Raw genomic sequence first — 16,984 nt, forward strand, 5'->3', positions numbered from 1 at the left:
TGAGGGGGAGGTACGCTTTAAGGTCAGGTAGGCAGGCGTTTTAACACCTACATGGAGGCCCTAGACAATCTATATTATTGCTGATTCAAAAGGAGTATTTTATGTATGTTCATAGAGTTTGTAGTCTATGACATCACACTTGAAAGCATAAAAGCAGTTCTTGGCATGTTGGGCTAGAGGTACTGTAGGAGTACTGTAGTAGTACGGTACGGTTACTGTAGTGGTAATGTGGTGGTAACTGTAGGGTTGCGGTTCTGCAGTGTAGAAAAATTTTGGTTGGAAACTTCTGAATAACTCAAAAAAAAATCTGAAAACTTTGAGAGTTCGAAAAAATTTTTCAGAAAATTCACGGGACTTAAAGAAGGAGTATCGTCAATGGGGAAATTGTTTTAAAATGTAGTATTCGTGCCCAAACTTCCAATTATTGCAAAAGAAAAACGGGAAAAATCCGTTAACATTGAGCATTTTCAGTCAGAAAAAGAGTCGACGGAGCTTTAAAATCTAACTAAAGAAATTCTAGGCCACGAGAATCATTCGAATTTTAATTTTGTTATGTGTTTCATTTTTGATAAGTATTTTATACAATTCCTTCGTCTCGATTTTCTTAAACTTTTTGAGAGAGGAAAACAAGTTAAAGTTTGAAATAATTACATTTAAATCAATATTTCGTTGAACAAAAATGGCCTAGAAATCGTGTGGTGGCCGAGGTTTCATATGCGCGCGAAATTTAAAAAAATTTAATTTCAGCCAATTTCAGCCACTTTCGTCGATTTCACGGCGGCTAAATGCTTAAAGTTAACGGATTTTTCCCGTTTTTCTTTTGCAATAATTAGAAGTTTGGGCACCAATACTACATTTTAAAACAATTTCCCCATTTTTGAAAATTCAAACAATTAGGTTAACATATTTTTATGAGATTTTCTCTTTTTGTTCAATTTTCTCAGTATTTGTAAGAATCATCTAATATAAAAAAAAATAAATCCATCATTTCATATTATTCAGTTTCAATTTTGTTTATCCCATATCTTTTGTTTTTTTTTTCAAAAAATTGTCAATTATCAAAATATAATAATTGATTTTTTTTCAATTGTGAAATTTTTTTTTTTTAATAAAACCGAGTAAATACTATGTATGGTTATTATTCAGCTAATTCATCGTTATGCATTTTTTCCCAGACATAGTATATTTTAGTGAAAGTTGCATATCAAGTTGGTAAGCGGCTAACAGCGATCGCTTATCGTAATTGATAACATATATAACTAGTTAGCCATTGGGGAAAAACGAAGAAAAAAGAACTTGTGGTGATTGATAGGCTACTATTTTGTTGGTTTTTTTTTGAGAGCGACAATTTTTTTGAGGGGTTTTCCAAATTTCTTATCTTATTTCTTGATGTCAATGATAAGAAAACTGATAAGATTAAAAATTGATTGGCATTATTTAATTCAAGTTTCCCTTTTCATTCTTCTTTTTCTTTTCAAAAATGTCCGATTTCCCATCTGAAGCGTACACTGAGGCTCAACAAAAGTGGCTTGGCAGGGATCACCTTATCACTCCTACTATCAAAAAGGCATTTGGTCATATTTTGGTGGGAAAAGAGGTTTTGGATGTTGGGTGTGGAAATGGTAAGGTTTTTAGGTTTTCGCAGAATTTGAAAATACTAACTTTGAGCAAAGTTATGATGATTTGGAGTTAGTGGCCTAGAAACCTGGAACTTGGATTTCTAGGCCACTAAGTAGGACGTACCCAAATTTAATGCGCGTTTTTATTATGAGTTGGTCAGCTTTAATAAAATTCGAAGTCGATAATTTTGAGAAGAGTTATTTATGACGCTCTGAAGTTGGTGGCCTAGAAACCTGGAACTTGGATTTCTAGGCCACCAAAAATTAAATACCCAATTTTTGTTCGCTTTGGCAGCGCAAAATAATGAGGTTTCAAAATTGAAAAAAGTATATGAATTTTGAGCAAAGTTATAATGATTTGAAGTTGGTGGCCTAGAAAACCAAAATTTTGGGATTCTCGGCCACCAATATTTGAAAAACTGTTTTTTTCTAAAAAGCAAGCTCATTATACAAATCGACTAGTTTTTGAAAATTGAAAAAAAATTGATTTTGAGCTGAGTTATGATGCTATGAAATTGGTGGCCTAGAAATCCGAAACTCGGATTCCTAGGCCACCAAAAATTAAATACCCAATTTTTGTGCGTTTTTCAAAGCAAAGTGATTAACATTTTAAAAATTCAAAAATATTTATATTACGCAAAGCTATGACTATTTGAAGTTGGTGACCTAGAAACCCAAAGTTAGGCCAGCAATCTACTTTAAAATTTTCCAGGTCACTACTCCTTCGATTTTCTTCGTTGGGGAGCCCATAAAGTATTTGGTGTTGACAATTCGGAGGAGATGATTCAAATCTGCAAATCTTCCCCGGATTTCGAAAATTTTAACTCAAAAATCGATTTTCTGCTCGGTGAAGTTACAAATTTCCATGTGGACGGTGCCAGTTTTGATGTGGCGACCGCGTTTTTTGTGCTCCAATTTTTGCACAAAAACGATGACGTGGCACTGGCAATTCAGAATATTTCGCGGCATTTGAAGTCACGTGGCACATTTTTTGGATTGATTCCTAATGGTGTTCCGGGTGTTCGGGCTCCAGAGAATATGGGCCTGAAATTGGGAGCCCAGATTCAAAAAGAGCCCGAAAGCCCGTTTGTCGATGGGGAAGTTGTTGGAATTAATTTTTATGCGAATGGAGGTAAGCTGAAAAGGCCGAAAAGGAATTCAGTAGGCCATGAGCTTTCATTTAAGTATAATCATGATTAGGTTACGAAGAGTTTGGAAAATTTATGGGTCTTGCCGCGAAAATCTACTGTAAGTTCGACTCCGGTACATTTTCATGTCGAGACCCAAGTTTTTGACTTCAAATCACTCAAACTGAGTTTAGCTCGCTGAGAGGTTTCACTTGAGTATAAATATGGCTCATATTTGAAAAATAATGGGTCTCGCTGCGATATCCTAGCTACAGTAGTTTTCGTGGTGAGACCCAATTGTTTTCCAAACTCAATGTAGCATAGTCATGATTATACTTGAATGGAAGCTGTCAGCTAGCTGAATTCAAATTCGGCGGTTTTGATCATAAAAATCGGGTCCCGTCATCAAAATCGCGGCGAGACCCATTTCGTAAAAACTTAGTCATGATTATACGTAAATTGAGGCTCTCTGTGAGCTGAATTTGAAAAAATTGAAATTTTCAGAAGTTTGCGGAAGCTCGAAAATCGCTCTCCACTCCCGCGAATTCTATGAGCAATGCTTCAAAGCGGCAGGATTTTCACAAATTGAATGGATTGCACCGCATTTCACGGATCATGCAAAAAACTTGCTCGGCGAGCAATTTTGCTTTCAATTTTTGAATCCTCCATGTGATATTATGTTCAAATGTGTTAAAATGTGAAAATAATTTTTCATTTTCAGAATAAACCATTACAATTTCAAAATTTGAACTCAGCTCACCAAGAGCTTTCCGATAAGTATAATCATGACCTATTTCAATCTGGTTGGGTCCCACCACGAAAACTCCACCTACAGTAATCCTTTTCGTGGCAAGACCCATGTTTTGGAATTATACCGAATATCTGCAAGATTATACTTAAATGAAAGCTTTGAAAAAGCTTGAAAACTGAAATATTTTATATGAAAATTTTAAAAGTAAGGAGAGTTCAAAAAAAAAATTAAAAAATCAAAATTAAAAATAATTTTTTTTTCGGTTTTTCCCATTTCTCTCCAAACTTTTCCCTCTAATTTTAATATGTCGAACAGCTGATTTTTCTGTCTCAAACTTCTGAAACCGAATCTAATTATACCCTTTTCATAGCCCGTAATTTCCCCCCACGAAAATTTCATTTGAAACTGAATTTTTCGAAATTTTCATATTTTTAATATTTTTATATGATATTCTACGTTTTTCAACTAAAAACCTTGAATTCGAGCACTGCCACATGGCAACAAGCTTCATTGGAAAATCACATTTCTGATCCGAAAAATGTGAAATTTTTTCTAACGGTTCTCAACTTTTTCCTTCAAATTTCCTTATTTTTTCTGATTTTTTATCGCAAAAAACGACACAATCAACTAATTCTAATTCCCGCCGCAAGTGCGCTCCAATGCATTTTCGGATTATTGATTGAATTTCTGTTTTTATCGATTTTCGCGTGGAATAATCGATTTTTGATGTTTCTCTCAATGTTGGTTGAGTGTTCAACGGATTTATTGATTTCTACAGCAATTTTGGTGATTCCAGCAATGAAAAAGTTGCAAACATATGATAGGTAACGTGCGTTGCGGTCGCGTCGCGGTTTTCAGGAAATTCACGTGGTGTCAGGCTGCCTCATTGCAATTTGATCTACAAAAAATTCGGGATTTTTTCTCCCAGAAAGATGTAAAGTCAGCACACTCTTAACCATGCAAAATCAGTTAAAAAGTCTGCGTCTCTTCATACAAATAATACCAGAAAATTGAAATTCAGAGCAGCGCGTTGCGGTCGTGTCGCGGTTTTTGTAAAAATGTAAATTTGGAACTATTCAAAGCGTTGTTAGAACAATATTCAAAGTAGTGCGGCGCGGTTCCGATCTTCCAAGCGTTGCGGTCGAGTCGCGGTTTTCACGAAAACTCCAAAAGCGTTAACTTTTTATTTCAGAAGAATGCTAAACATGGCGATAATCTCATTTGCCGTCGGATTCACAATTTTATCATTTTTCCACCACGAAATTCAACGCACAAACTTCCCGATTATCTCTCTGGCAAGTTATTGGCCCTACGATAAAGTGAGTTTTGGTGGCCGAGTTTTTCACCTTTTTTCCGCGGCCACTGAGTCCTGTGTTTTCAGGGCTTAATTTACCTTCAATACAGTGTCCCAATATTTGCATTAATCATTAATTCCGCATATCCTTCACATTTTTGCCAAGTTTGCGCAAGTCAAGTACTTAAAATTCTTATAATACTGCTACTGGAGCTCTCGGAATTGGACTTTTTCTCTAGAAGTTGGATTCCTTGGGTTTTTCCCTGCATTTCTCAGCTTCCAGATGCAATTTTCACTTTTTTGAGTTTTTTCAAAGTGGCCAAATCGAAGAATAACGTGGATGCTGTGATAATTAGCTCGGTGGTTGTTGTCTATTAACTTTCCAGTAATAAATAATTTATACCAATTTTTTACTGTTAAAAAGTGACTATTACTCAGTTTTTTTTCACTCATAATTTTGGAAGTCGACCAAAAAACTGTTTTTCTTTATTTTTTTTATACTGTAATTTTGTTTTAATTACTCCTGAATTAAAACATTGTGTCGGGAGTCGACATTGTTTTGGATTTCATCAAAAACTCATAGTTTTCAAAATTTTGGCAATTTGCCAAAACTTTTACCGGAAATTATGAAAAATCTAAAATTTTTTGGAGAGTTTTTTTAAACAAAATGCCCACTTTTTAACAAAATGCCCACTTGCGATACTCCAACTTTAAAGTACATCTAAAGCCGATAGATAACCAATGTCGATGATTTTTGGTTACCTATCAGTTATGAATGTACCTTATTCAATGAAATTAAAGGTGTGGTACCGAAATCTAGGAAGGTTGTTTAATTGACTCCAAAATTTCCCTTGATTCCGAATATCTATGTGAAAAAATTCGAAAAAATTTCCCTGATTTTATATTTAAGTTTGAAATCACGATTTTCAATTGTACCCGCATCTCTTTTTTCAAATGCGCGGCGCCCAAAGAAATTCGCATTGGAGCGCACTTGCATCGTTTGATTTTTTTGAAATTGATCTCGGTGAGAAATTAACGAAGGAAATCAAACGATGCAAGCGCGCTCCAATGCGAATTTCTTTGGACGCGCATTTGAAAAAAGAGATGCGGGGCACAAATGAAAATCAAGAAAATAAGATTTCAAGCTGAAATATAAAATCAAGGAAATTTTTTTTGAATTTTTTCACTTAGATATTCGGAATCAGGGGAAAATTTGGAGTCATTTAAAAATATTTCCCAGATTTCGGAACCTCACTTTTTAATGAGATAAATTACCAAAATGTGCAATAAAAGAGTCAATTTCGGACAGATCTGACACGGAAGAGGGGCCGAAATTCAAGATTTTAGCTAAAAAAAAATCAGTGTAACTTTTGTCTAATTTTGAACCGCCTAAAAAAATTCCAAAAAAATTTTTGAGCAGTCACGGAATTCTGGCTGCCCTCATAAATCGAAATGGCAGAGTTTGCCGAACTAGGCCATTTTGAGTCGGAGAGATTTTGTGTAGATTTACGGCGCGTTGCGTGTCACGTCGCGGCTCGTTCTTAGTTGTAAAACTGATTTATTTGTCCGTGTGGAGTACACGAAACTTTTCCACGCGTAGTCCGGCAGGCGATTCGGCCACCACAACAATTCCAGAATTTTCACGAATTTTCTCGAATTTTCCAGAAGGTTCTAGAACATTCCAGAATTTTCTCGAATATTCCAGAAGCTTCTAGAACATTCCAGAATTTTCTTGAACTTTCCAGAAGGTTCTAGAACATTCCAGAATTTTCTCGAATTTTTCAGAAGGTTCTAGAGCTTTCCAGAACTTTCTCGAACTTTCCAGAAGGTTCTAGAACATTCCAGAATTTTCTCGAATTTTTCAGAAGGTTCTAGAGCTTTCCAGAATTTTCCAGAAGGTTCTGGAACATTCCAAAATTTTCCCGAAGTTTCCAATTCCCCTTCCAAAGACGGAAAGCCAATTTTTCCCAAACTACAGTAATCCTATAGTACTCCTACAGTACCTCTACAGTACTACTACAGTACCCCGGCCATATCCCACCACTAACCCCAAACCTATATCTTCAAAAGACAAAAACTCATTTTTTCGTAAACTACAGTAATTCTACAATACTCCTACAGTACCTCTACAGTACTACTACAGTACCCCGAACATATCCCACCACTAACCCCAAACTAATATTCCTCCAACAGCCGAAAACGCCTGCCTTTGTAAGCTATGACGTCACAGACTACAAACTACGGAACAAACGGAATTATTTTTTTATATATAGGTAATGATAGAGCTTCGTATGTCGAATTTTTATTTTACGGTACAAAAGAGCCCAAAAAAGATAAAATTGCTCAATTTTCCTCCAGTTCCAAGTGTCCTCCGCAATCTCTTCCCCCAACAGCTAGAGAGGTCAATCAAGTCCCTTCCAACAGCTGCCTGGCACCTAGAGCACATGTTGTGATATTGCAATACACCGCTTGTTTTGTGAAGACGCAGATTCTCGATGCATCATAGACGACGAGGCGTCCTGTGTGCAGCTCGAATCGTAAAGTTTTCTTCAGTTCCCCTCTTCCTCTCGATTTTTCTCAAGAAGTTTCACACATTCTGAAATTTTTTTGCAATTTTAAGTCTCAGGTAATATGCGTCTGATCGTTGCCATTTTGGCATGCCACGTGGCAATTTCGGCCGCCTATATTTCCAGTGAAGATCTTGAAAAGGTTGGTTCCCATTTTTTGGTGTAAAAAGAAATGCAAAAAAATCCGGTAGTTTAAAAAAGAAGACATGCTTTTTAGGGCAAAGACATAAAATGCGCTGATTTACGAGAGACACATAAAATTGGCCACCCATTAGGCAAAGTGTACGGGGGGTTTTCTATTGGTTTAAGGTGATTAATGAGAGAGGATTTCTTAAGTTTTTTGGGAATTGATTTTTATAATAAGAACAATGATAGATATAAATATATGTTTAAAAAAAAGAAATTCAAAAAAAGTTTTTCAAACTACTGAAAAAACTTCGATATATGTGATTTTGTGATTTTTTACCTCAGTAAGTTTTCAAATATGCCTAAAACAATACAAATAAGTTTTCTAAAATCAATGATAAAGGACGAAATTTTCTTTTTATCGTTATGGGTTAATTTGATAATTGTGTAGTATATTTACCAAAAAAAAAACTTCGATTTTAAAAATAAACCTGTGAATTAAATTCGTGTTTGAGCAGTTATGACGGAACCACAAAACTCTGAAAATGCGTATTACGCAACATATATGACGCGCAAATATCTCGTAGCGAAAACTACAGTAATTCTTTATATGACCCTACTGTAGCGATTGTGTCGATTTACGGGCTCAATCTGTAGTCTTCGCTACGAGATATTTTACGAGATATTACGTCAAATATGTTGCGCAATACGCATTCTATAATATTTTGTGTTCACTAAAAACTTTGAAGGTACTACTATATACTTTATAAGTACTAAATTTCTGTGAGATTTCAAATTCTGTATTGAAACTTTCAACCTTAAAAATGTTGTGCAAAAGCACTGATATTCAAGCGGAATTTGTCTCAAGTAACACTTTTAATGTAAACATTTTCCAGCCATCATCCGCTGACAAGCCAGTTCACGAGAAAAATCGTAAGTTTTATTATTCGTAAACCCGTTAGAAATACACGCAAAAACATTGGTACTGGTCGTATATTATAATCACGCGAATTTTTGAAACGTTCTCGGGATTTGAAGCCAAAATTTGAAAAATTTGCGCGTGCCTATAATACAAGAACGAACACCAAACAATTTTTAAATTCGAGATCTTTTTTAGACTGCACTAGATCCGAATTGATGCGTATGGGAGGGCGTCTTGTGAAATGGTTCAAGGACGTTCATGCACAGGAATCCGGAGCCGATCATACTTTGAAATGTGAGTTGTTCTCATGTGTTGGTGGTTTGTTGCATTTTGAGTGCTTCCTGGAATTTTAATGGTGAAAAAAACTGATTTTTACCGCAACCCTACTCCCTCTATTCACACAAATATCTTTCTATCATCTAATCAATCGGCAAGATCACAAAAAAGGGACCGATAGTAATGAAGCGTGAAATCTTTTTAATGGCCTTTTTTTTGTTTGCTGAAGATATTCTCGTTTTTACGACTCTAATGAAATGGAAACAGTTTTCCCCCGATCCATTTTTAGACTAATCGATTGGAATATAAATGTTTGGTACTTGTTTTAACAATTATAAGAATTGTTTATTTTCTGCTGGAAATACTAGGCACGAGGTAATTGGGCTTTTGGAATGAGCAAAAAATTTGTAAAAACGATTTTTTTTACCGGCAAATTGTCGGAACTGAAATTTCTGGCAAATTGACAAACTGGAAAAATGCCGATTTGCCGAAAATTTTCTGCAAATTGTGGGCTTGCACATTTTTTTTTTGGATCTTTCAAAATTTCAATTTTAATCGGCAAAATTGACGCATTCTATAAATGATTATCCAATCAATAAATTCTATGAAAATATTTAAAGAAAACGGGAAAAAAATTTCAAAAGTGCTCAATTTTAAATGTTTCCGTCTTACTAAAAATCCCTCTAAACACTTCTGGCAAATCGGCAATTTGCTGAAAATTAAAATTTCCGGCAAATCGGCAAACCGGCAAAATGCCGGGATTGAAAATTTCCGGCAAATCGGTAAACCAGCAAAATGCCGGAATTGAAAATTTCCGGCAAATCGGCAAACCGGCAAAATGCCGGAATTGAAAATTTCCGGCAAATCGGCAAACCGGCAAAATGCCGGAATTGAAAATTTCCGGCAAATCGGCAAACCGGCAAATTGGCAAACCAGCAAAGTGCCGGAATTGAAAATTTCCTGCAAATCGGTAAACCAGCAAAATGCCGGAATTGAAAATTTCCGGCAAATCGGCAAACCGGCAAAATGCCGGAATTGAAAATTTTCGGCAAATTGGCAAACCAGCAAAATGCCGGAATTGGAAATTTCCGGCAAATCGGTAAACCAGCAAATTGCCGGAATTAAAAATTTCCGGCAAATCGGCAAACCGGCAAAATGCCGGGATTGAAAATTTCCGGCAATCCGGCAAAATACCGGAATTGAAAATTTCCGGCAAACGGCAAATCGGCAAAGTGCCGGAATTGAAATTTTCCGGCAAATCGGCAAACCGGCAAAATGCCGGGATTGAAAATTTCCGACAAATCGGCAAACCGGCAAAATGCCGGAATTGAAAATTTCCGGCAAATTGGCAAACCGGCAAAATGCCGGGATTGAAAATTTCCGGCAAATCGGCAAACCGGCAAAATGCCGGAATTGAAAATTTTCGGCAAATTGGCAAACCAGCAAAATGCCGGAATTGGAAATTTCCGGCAAATCGGTAAACCGGCAAATTGCCGGAATTAAAAATTTCCGGCAAATCGGCAAACCGGCAAAATGCCGGGATTGAAAATTTCCGGCAATCCGGCAAAATACCGGAATTGAAAATTTCCGGCAAACTGCAAATCGGCAAAGTGCCGGAATTGAAAATTTCCGGCAAATCGGTAAACCAGCAAATTGCCGGAATTAAAAATTTCCGGCAAATCGGCAAACCGGCAAAATGCCGGGATTGAAAATTTCCGGCAATCCGGCAAAATACCGGAATTGAAAATTTCCGGCAAACGGCAAATCGGCAAAGTGCCGGAATTGAAAATTTCCGGCAAATGAGCAAACCGGCAAAATGCCGCGATTGAAAATTTCCGGCAATTCGGCAAACCGGAAAATTGACGATTCGCTGAATTGGCCGGAAAACGGCAATTGCTCGGCAATTCGTTGTTTTCTTGAGCCAGGAAAAATTGCCAAGAAAGGACATTTTTTCAAGCTTAGCGTTAATTTTTATAAAATTCTAAAGAGTCCTTACCAAAATAAAAACTGTTTAAAATGCTACCGTTTAGTCAACCTCACACAAGTTTGCGGAAAAAATCTACAATATTTTCACTTTGTGTGGAAATTATTTTTGCACTTAGCTAGGCTTGATTTTTGGCACAAAACGGCAAAGTTTCTTACCTGGTAAGTTGGAGGTGGCTGGGATGGTATCACAAAATATGGTGGTGGTAAATTTCCGCACTCAAGCTCCCGAAGAACTTCATCTTCCGGTTTATTGGATGGGGGAAGCTTCACCTTCAGCTTCTTCATGTGTCTGAAATATTTCAACTATTTTCAAATTGTCCAAAAAAAAACTTTAAACTCAAAAACCTTACCTAGCAAGAACAAATAGAAATATAAAGAACAAAACACTTGCCGCTGCTCCATTAGCCATAGACTGTCGGTACATGGCTCTGAAATTCAATAAAAGGCAATAAATGACTGAAAATCGATGATGCGCGGTGAGGAAAAAGACAACAAAGGGAATAAATGCAAAGGGTGGGACAAAGGTCATACACAGACAGACAATGAGCGATCCGAACATGTGATTAGAGGAGGGAAATGAGGCGGAAAGTTTAAAAAATATAGAAAGCATAATGTTTGAAGCGTGGTAGAATTTAAAATTTGCAGTATTTTGATAATAGAAAATGCATGCAAGAACAATTTTCATGAACAATTTCCCAGTTAATGAGAATTAGCTAGGAATGAATATATTTAAATGAAACTTTGGCATTTGGTAAAATAATGCCAAAATCGCCAAATTGGCGGTTTGCCGAGTTGCCGGAAATGTTTAGAGAGATTTTTTGAATGACGGAAACACTTAAAACTGTGCTTTTTTGAAATCTTTATCCCGTTTTTAAAAAAAGATATTTTCATAGAATTTATTGACTTTTAAAGATCATTCATAGGATGCGTACAATTTTGCCGATTAAATTGAAATTTGAAATTTCCAAAAAAAATGTGCAAGAACACAATTTGCCAAAAAATTTCGGCGAATCGGGAATTTTCCGGTTTGCCGAATTGCCGGAAATTTTCAATCGCGGCATTTTGCCGGTTTGCTCATTTGCCGGAAATTTTCAATTCCGGCACTTTGCCGATTTGCTGTTTGCCGGAAATTTTCAATTCCGGTTTTTTTCCGGATTGCCGGAAATTTTCAATCCCGGCATTTTGCCGGTTTGCCGGATTGCCGGAAATATTCAATCCCGGCATTTTGCCGGTTTGCCGATTTGCCGGAAATTTTCAATCCCTGCATTTTGCCGGTTTGCCGATTTGCCGGAAATTTTCAATTCCGGCATTTTGCCGGTTTGCCGATTTGCCGGAAATTTTGATTTTCAGCAAATTGCCGATTTGCCAGAAGTGTTTAGAGGGATTTTTAGTAAGACGGAAACATTTAAAATTGAGCATTTTTGAAATTTTTTTCCCGTTTTCTTTAGATATTTTCATAGAATTTATTGATTGGATAATCATTTATAGAATACGTACAATTTTGCTGATTAAATTGAAATTTGAAATTTCCAAAAAAAAATGTGCAAGAACACAATTTGCCAAAAAATTTCGAAAATTGCCAATTTGCCGGTTTGCCGATCTACCGGAAAAAAATCGCTTGCCTTATATCCATTTACTACTAACATCTTTCGAAAAAATCTTTGCCTAGCTATAATGTAAGCTTTATCATGACCAAAATACAGGATGGATAGGAAAAACAAATTGGATTTAGTTAAAAATCTAGTATCTAAAATCTTTTCTGACAAACAGATAGCTTACTAGTCTTGGATATGAGATAAAGATCCGCCATCTTCACCTCCCAGGTAAGATATAAGGCGTACTGTTTGTTTAATTCCTCTCTCTTACCAGATCATCTCTTCACTGTTTATTTGTATTTGGGTTGGGTCAAAATGATGATGCTCACCGAGCACACGAATCATATGATACGAAAAGAGTTCAAATTTAGTGGTTTTTTTTTTAATTTTTGAGTTAAAATATATTTTTACGCTAGAAAAAGGATTTGGCATGTCAAAGTGAGCAGCTGAAAAAAAAGGAAAAAAATGCACTGTACGAAAAATTAAAAAATTCAGTGAAGCTGTATAAAATTTTAGCAACACAAAAAAATTGTCAATGTGAAAAACGAGCTTGCTATAAATCAGAAAATAAAAAGGTTTAAAAAATTTAAGCACCAAATTATGAAAAGGAAGAATTCTATCAACCAAAATTACTAAAAATAGTGAAAATTCAAGACGAAATTGTTGTTGGTTAGCATAATACCGGCCGCCCGTAAACACAGCGGGTGGTCACGCCTCCCCCGAGGGGCGGTTGGGAAGAAAGACGCGCGTGCTGGGTTTGATAGATAACCAACCACTGTACATGGATGGATGGAAATAAATTAGACAAAGAAGAAGAAGAAAAATATGGGAACATTTGGAGGAATTTTTTCGAGGATTCTTGGGGAGTGAAAGGTGGGCAGGAAGAGTAATGCGTGGGAAATTGGGTCAGCAACAGGGCTGGGACCAGAAAAAATTTTGGACCAAAAAACAAAAAACACAAAATTGAAGTTTTTGAAAACCCAAAAACCAAAAAACAAAAAAATTGAAATTTTCGAAAAACCAAAAAATGTTTGATGCTTAAGTTGATGTTGCAAAATGTATTAAAATACATTTATGACGTCACAACTGTGTTAAAATACATGTTTTAATGTATTTTAATACAGAATAGTCTCGAGTCGAGACTAGACACGGAAAACATTTTTTTTCGGATTTTTTGGTTTTTTTGGTCCCAAAAAACCAAAAAAAAAACCAAAAAATCGATTTTTCGTCAAAATATCAAGAAAACCAAAAAAATCCCAGCCCTGGTTAGCAACATGGTAAACTGATTTCCTGTTAGATTTTTATAGAAATATGCTATTTTAGCTAAAAACTTCTCGTTTGCTATTATTGTTAAAGACGTCAAAATTTTCAAAAAATATTTAGTTTGTTTCACTATTTTCACATCACGTTTTTTTTGACGCGCAAAATATCTCGTAGCGAAAACTACAGCAATTCTTTAAATGTCTACTGTAGCTCTTGTGTCGATTTACGTGCTCAATTTTCGAAATGAATTATTTTTCCAAAACTGACAGCGATATTCAATTTTCCGTATTTCCTCATTTTTTGCTCAAATTCAATATTCTATCGATGATTAATTTATTTCGAAAATTGAGCCCGTAAATCGACACAACAGTGCTACAGTAGTCATATAAAGAATTACTGTAGTTTTCGCTACGAGATATTTTGCGCGTCAAATATGTTGCGAAATACGCATTCTCTCATTTTTGTAGGGGCCTATTTAATAAGTTTACATATAAGTAAAAGCTTACCATAAATTGGCCCGACAAAGTGGGAGAAACGGACTAAATTCCTCTAAAATTCTACTTGGGATTCCACACGCACTTACCTACATAGTTCCCCATTTTTCACTTCCAATCATTAATTATTAATGCAATACGTGATGTACAGCAAAGAGTCTAGAAAGTTCATAAAGTTATTTTGCATAAAGTTGAACTAAACTTGTGTTTTCAGTGCATTCGGTGCCATGTCGTGTTGAGGTCGGATGGATGTTCAACCAATGGGATGGAAATCAGGATGGAAAGCTTTCCAAGGTTGGTTTTGTCGTCTCAGTTGAGGTCTGCACACATTTAGCACAAGTTTTGGAAATTTTTTTTTTTTTTTTTTTGCTGAATGTGAGCAAAATCTTCCCCAAGTTTAGAACGACAATCTAAAAATTTTGGATAAAGTTTTCCGAGATTTGGGTTAAACTTTTAAACTTGGCCGAAGCCGAAATCAAGTCTTGCCCAACATATTTTGGACCAGCTCAATTAATAAGCCAACTGTAACTTCAGGCCGAACTCCGTCCGATCGAGAGAGGAGGCAACGAGGCGTGCGTCGAGGAGTTCATTGACATGTGTGGTAGGATTATTTGGGGGGCCGCCTGAAAACCCTACGTGTCATATTTTCAGACGATATGGTAGTCGATGGTTCGATTTCTGTGGATGAGTGGTGTGATTGCTTCACCTTCTCCGACGACTTGAGACATGAGCCACCATGCCATAAGGCCAAGCACGACGTTGATCCACACCTTCTTGGTACGCTTAAAGAATTAAAACTCTGAAAAAGCTATTATCAGGAGTGCGCGGCAATTGCCGTTTGGCAATCGAATTTTCAAGACTATTTTCAAAACATTTTCAATAGAAAAAATTCCGTACACCCCTGACTTGTACAAATTATTGAAATAGATTCTGTAAATTTCTGCTTCAGAATACGATAGAAACACTGTTTTCATAGTCCAGAAAAGTAAAAAGGGTCTGATTGGAAAATTTTGGAACATTATCAAACGCTGAGAAAAATCCCATAGTTTGCTAATACCTTGCAAATTCATAAAAGATGAGTATGAAACTGTCAACAACTTGCGCAACACGGCAATGGAGATTATTCTAATTAGGTGTGACATGGATTAAAGTGTCAAGCGGACGTTTTCCTGTTGAACTTCGGAGAAAATAATGTTATTCGGGAGGTCAGACTACTCGAATATAGCAGCGGGAATCAATCGAGAATTTTGATACAGTTTCAAAAACTATTATTAGGTCTCCAAATAAGTTCCGGGTCAAAAATCATAACTTTGTTCGCTGTGTATCGATTTTTATGAAACTTTGGGAATTTACGTTATCAGCCATGATCTTTCATTTGACAATAATCACAAAATTTTTTGTCCACCCCAAGTGTCCTAACTCGGAGCCAATTTTTTCAGGCATTTTTCTGATCTGGCTTCTTTTTAGCTTTGAATTGAGGTTTGTGTGCAGATTTTGCTACGTTTAGAATACATTATTAGAAAACAACAAAAGTTTGGAAAAAAATCTGTCCAAAAAATTTTTGTTTGGTTGGTCGTCAAAAAATCTTCAAAAAATTTTTGTCGAAAATTCTTGATTTTTTATACAAAAATGATGTTACCAAGTGTAAACTATTTTTACACATATAAAACATATAAGTTTAGTTCGATACTCTAAAATGATAATAGAAAATATAATTTTTTCGGATAATTTTTGAGTTTTTTTAAATATTTCTTGAGATTCTAATTTCAAACTCAAATGATTTTTATGTTTAAAAATAGTTTACACTTGGTTACATCATTTTTGTATGAAAAATCAAGAATTTTTGACAAAAATTTTTTTGAAGATTTTTTGACGACCAACCAACAAAAAATTTTTTTGGACGGATTTTTTTCCAATTTTTTGTTGTTTTCTAATAATGTATTTTAAACATAGCAAAATCCGCACACAAACCTCAATTCAAAGCTGAAAAGAACAGAGATCAGAAAAATGCCTGAAAAAATTGGCTCCGAGTTTGGCACTTGGGGTGGTCAAAAAATTTTGTGATTATTGTCAAATGAAAGATCATGGTTGATAACATAAATTCCCAAAGTTTCATAAAAATCGATACGCAGCGAACAAAGTTATGATTTTTGACCCGGAACTTATTTGGAGACCTATTATCTGTAGTTAGTTTATTGTTCTCGTCTAGAAATGGATTTTGGTTAAGAGCAAAATATTTTTCGAGTAACTTTTTATGGTTTTCAATGGCTTTTTTGTTTTAATATCCAACAAAGTTTAACCACCCATAATTTGTAGAGAAAAATGTTCCCTACATGACAAAATAAAAATTTTGAAAATTAGTAAACTCAAATCAAGTCTTAGTTCATTCCAAAGCCAGTAGTAAAATTAGGAATAAAATACATATAATTACGATATTATTAGTGGAAATAAAATAATATAATTGATAACTTCAGGAGTCTTCTTGCCACGTTGCGACCTTGAGGGATTCTACAAGCCAGAACAATGTCACGATGGAAACTGCTGGTGTGTGGACCGTTATGGACGGGAATTCGACAAATCTCGAGTTCAGAACACTCTTCCAGACTGTGGACAATACGGTAGGTGCTCAGTTTTTTTTTTTTTGGAGCTTCAGTTGAAGTTGAATACCGTTAATTTTTTTTTTTTAATTAAAAAAAAAAAAAAAATTTCAGCATCCGATATGACCGAAGAAGACATCGCATTCCTCAGAGAGAGACTCTAAATTTTTTCGTTATTTTTTATATTTTCCATAACTTTTGTTTGGTAACATTCACTGCCTTATTTACTACATTGAATTTGATCTAAAATGTTTATTCAACAATTTTTTAAATATGTTTCTTTTTAATAAACTTTTAATATTTTATTCAAAACAATTCAGTTTTGTAGTCTTAGATTTTTGAATTTGAACTGAAAACGACTCAAGAT

General features: G+C 35.4%; 4 protein-coding genes across 5 annotated transcripts; 3 read left to right on the forward strand and 1 right to left on the reverse strand.

The window, feature by feature from the left end:
* The first annotated feature begins 1,425 nt into the window (after nucleotides 1–1,425).
* prmt-6 (Methyltransferase domain-containing protein) lies at nucleotides 1,426–3,490 on the forward strand. Its single transcript, NM_067767.5, has 3 exons — nucleotides 1,426–1,622; nucleotides 2,332–2,751; nucleotides 3,251–3,490. Exons 1-3 carry the CDS (start codon nucleotides 1,481–1,483, stop codon nucleotides 3,445–3,447), a joined length of 759 nt encoding a protein of 252 aa, NP_500168.2. The 5' UTR covers nucleotides 1,426–1,480; the 3' UTR covers nucleotides 3,448–3,490.
* A 451-nt stretch (nucleotides 3,491–3,941) lies between these two features.
* C23H5.12 (Serpentine Receptor, class BC (Class B-like)) lies at nucleotides 3,942–5,169 on the forward strand (the record flags this gene model as incomplete). The annotated part of the gene is made up of 3 exons (NM_001129284.1): nucleotides 3,942–4,321; nucleotides 4,690–4,816; nucleotides 4,879–5,169. The coding sequence occupies 3 exons, from the start codon at nucleotides 3,942–3,944 to the stop codon at nucleotides 5,167–5,169; spliced, it is 798 nt and encodes a 265-aa protein (NP_001122756.1).
* Nucleotides 5,170–7,411: 2,242 nt separating this feature from the next.
* test-1 (Thyroglobulin type-1 domain-containing protein) lies at nucleotides 7,412–16,928 on the forward strand (the record flags this gene model as incomplete). Of its 2 annotated transcripts, NM_001027927.6 has the most annotated exons (8): nucleotides 7,412–7,500; nucleotides 8,381–8,417; nucleotides 8,602–8,700; nucleotides 14,235–14,314; nucleotides 14,555–14,621; nucleotides 14,672–14,797; nucleotides 16,495–16,638; nucleotides 16,732–16,928. In NM_001027927.6, the coding sequence occupies 8 exons, from the start codon at nucleotides 7,423–7,425 to the stop codon at nucleotides 16,779–16,781; spliced, it is 681 nt and encodes a 226-aa protein (NP_001023098.1). The 2 variants fall into 2 exon arrangements, with proteins under 2 accessions (NP_001023098.1, NP_001368220.1); NM_001380084.1 differs by lacking the exons at nucleotides 7,412–7,500; nucleotides 8,381–8,417; nucleotides 8,602–8,700 and having other exon boundaries at nucleotides 14,270–14,314; nucleotides 16,732–16,781.
* Nucleotides 8,412–11,104, reverse strand: C54E4.12 (uncharacterized protein). The gene is made up of 3 exons (NM_001307648.3): nucleotides 11,019–11,104; nucleotides 10,825–10,957; nucleotides 8,412–8,747 (listed from the first exon to the last, which is right to left on the reverse strand). The coding sequence occupies exons 1-3, from the start codon at nucleotides 11,090–11,092 to the stop codon at nucleotides 8,712–8,714; spliced, it is 243 nt and encodes an 80-aa protein (NP_001294577.1). The 5' UTR covers nucleotides 11,093–11,104; the 3' UTR covers nucleotides 8,412–8,711.
* Nucleotides 16,929–16,984: the final 56 nt, after the last annotated feature.

The sequence above is a fragment of the Caenorhabditis elegans genome, chromosome IV (assembly GCF_000002985.6).
Source record: "Caenorhabditis elegans chromosome IV".
In the NCBI taxonomy this organism is placed as follows: Eukaryota; Metazoa; Nematoda; class Chromadorea; order Rhabditida; family Rhabditidae; genus Caenorhabditis; species Caenorhabditis elegans.

Excerpts from the sequence above, each read along its gene's own strand:
- prmt-6 (NM_067767.5), top strand. The coding sequence starts at position 1,481 with ATGTCCGATTTCCCATCTGAAGCGTACACTGAGGCTCAACAAAAGTGG. Across the intron at positions 1,623-2,331 it reads GGATGTTGGGTGTGGAAATG|GTCACTACTCCTTCGATTTT; the intron begins GTAAGGTTTTTA and ends AAAATTTTCCAG. Across the intron at positions 2,752-3,250 it reads TAATTTTTATGCGAATGGAG|AAGTTTGCGGAAGCTCGAAA; the intron begins GTAAGCTGAAAA and ends TGAAATTTTCAG.
- C54E4.12 (NM_001307648.3), bottom strand. The coding sequence starts at position 11,092 with ATGTACCGACAGTCTATGGCTAATGGAGCAGCGGCAAGTGTTTTGTTC. Across the intron at positions 10,958-11,018 it reads TTTCTATTTGTTCTTGCTAG|ACACATGAAGAAGCTGAAGG; the intron begins GTAAGGTTTTTG and ends GAAATATTTCAG. Across the intron at positions 8,748-10,824 it reads AGCCACCTCCAACTTACCAG|GAAGCACTCAAAATGCAACA; the intron begins GTAAGAAACTTT and ends TTAAAATTCCAG.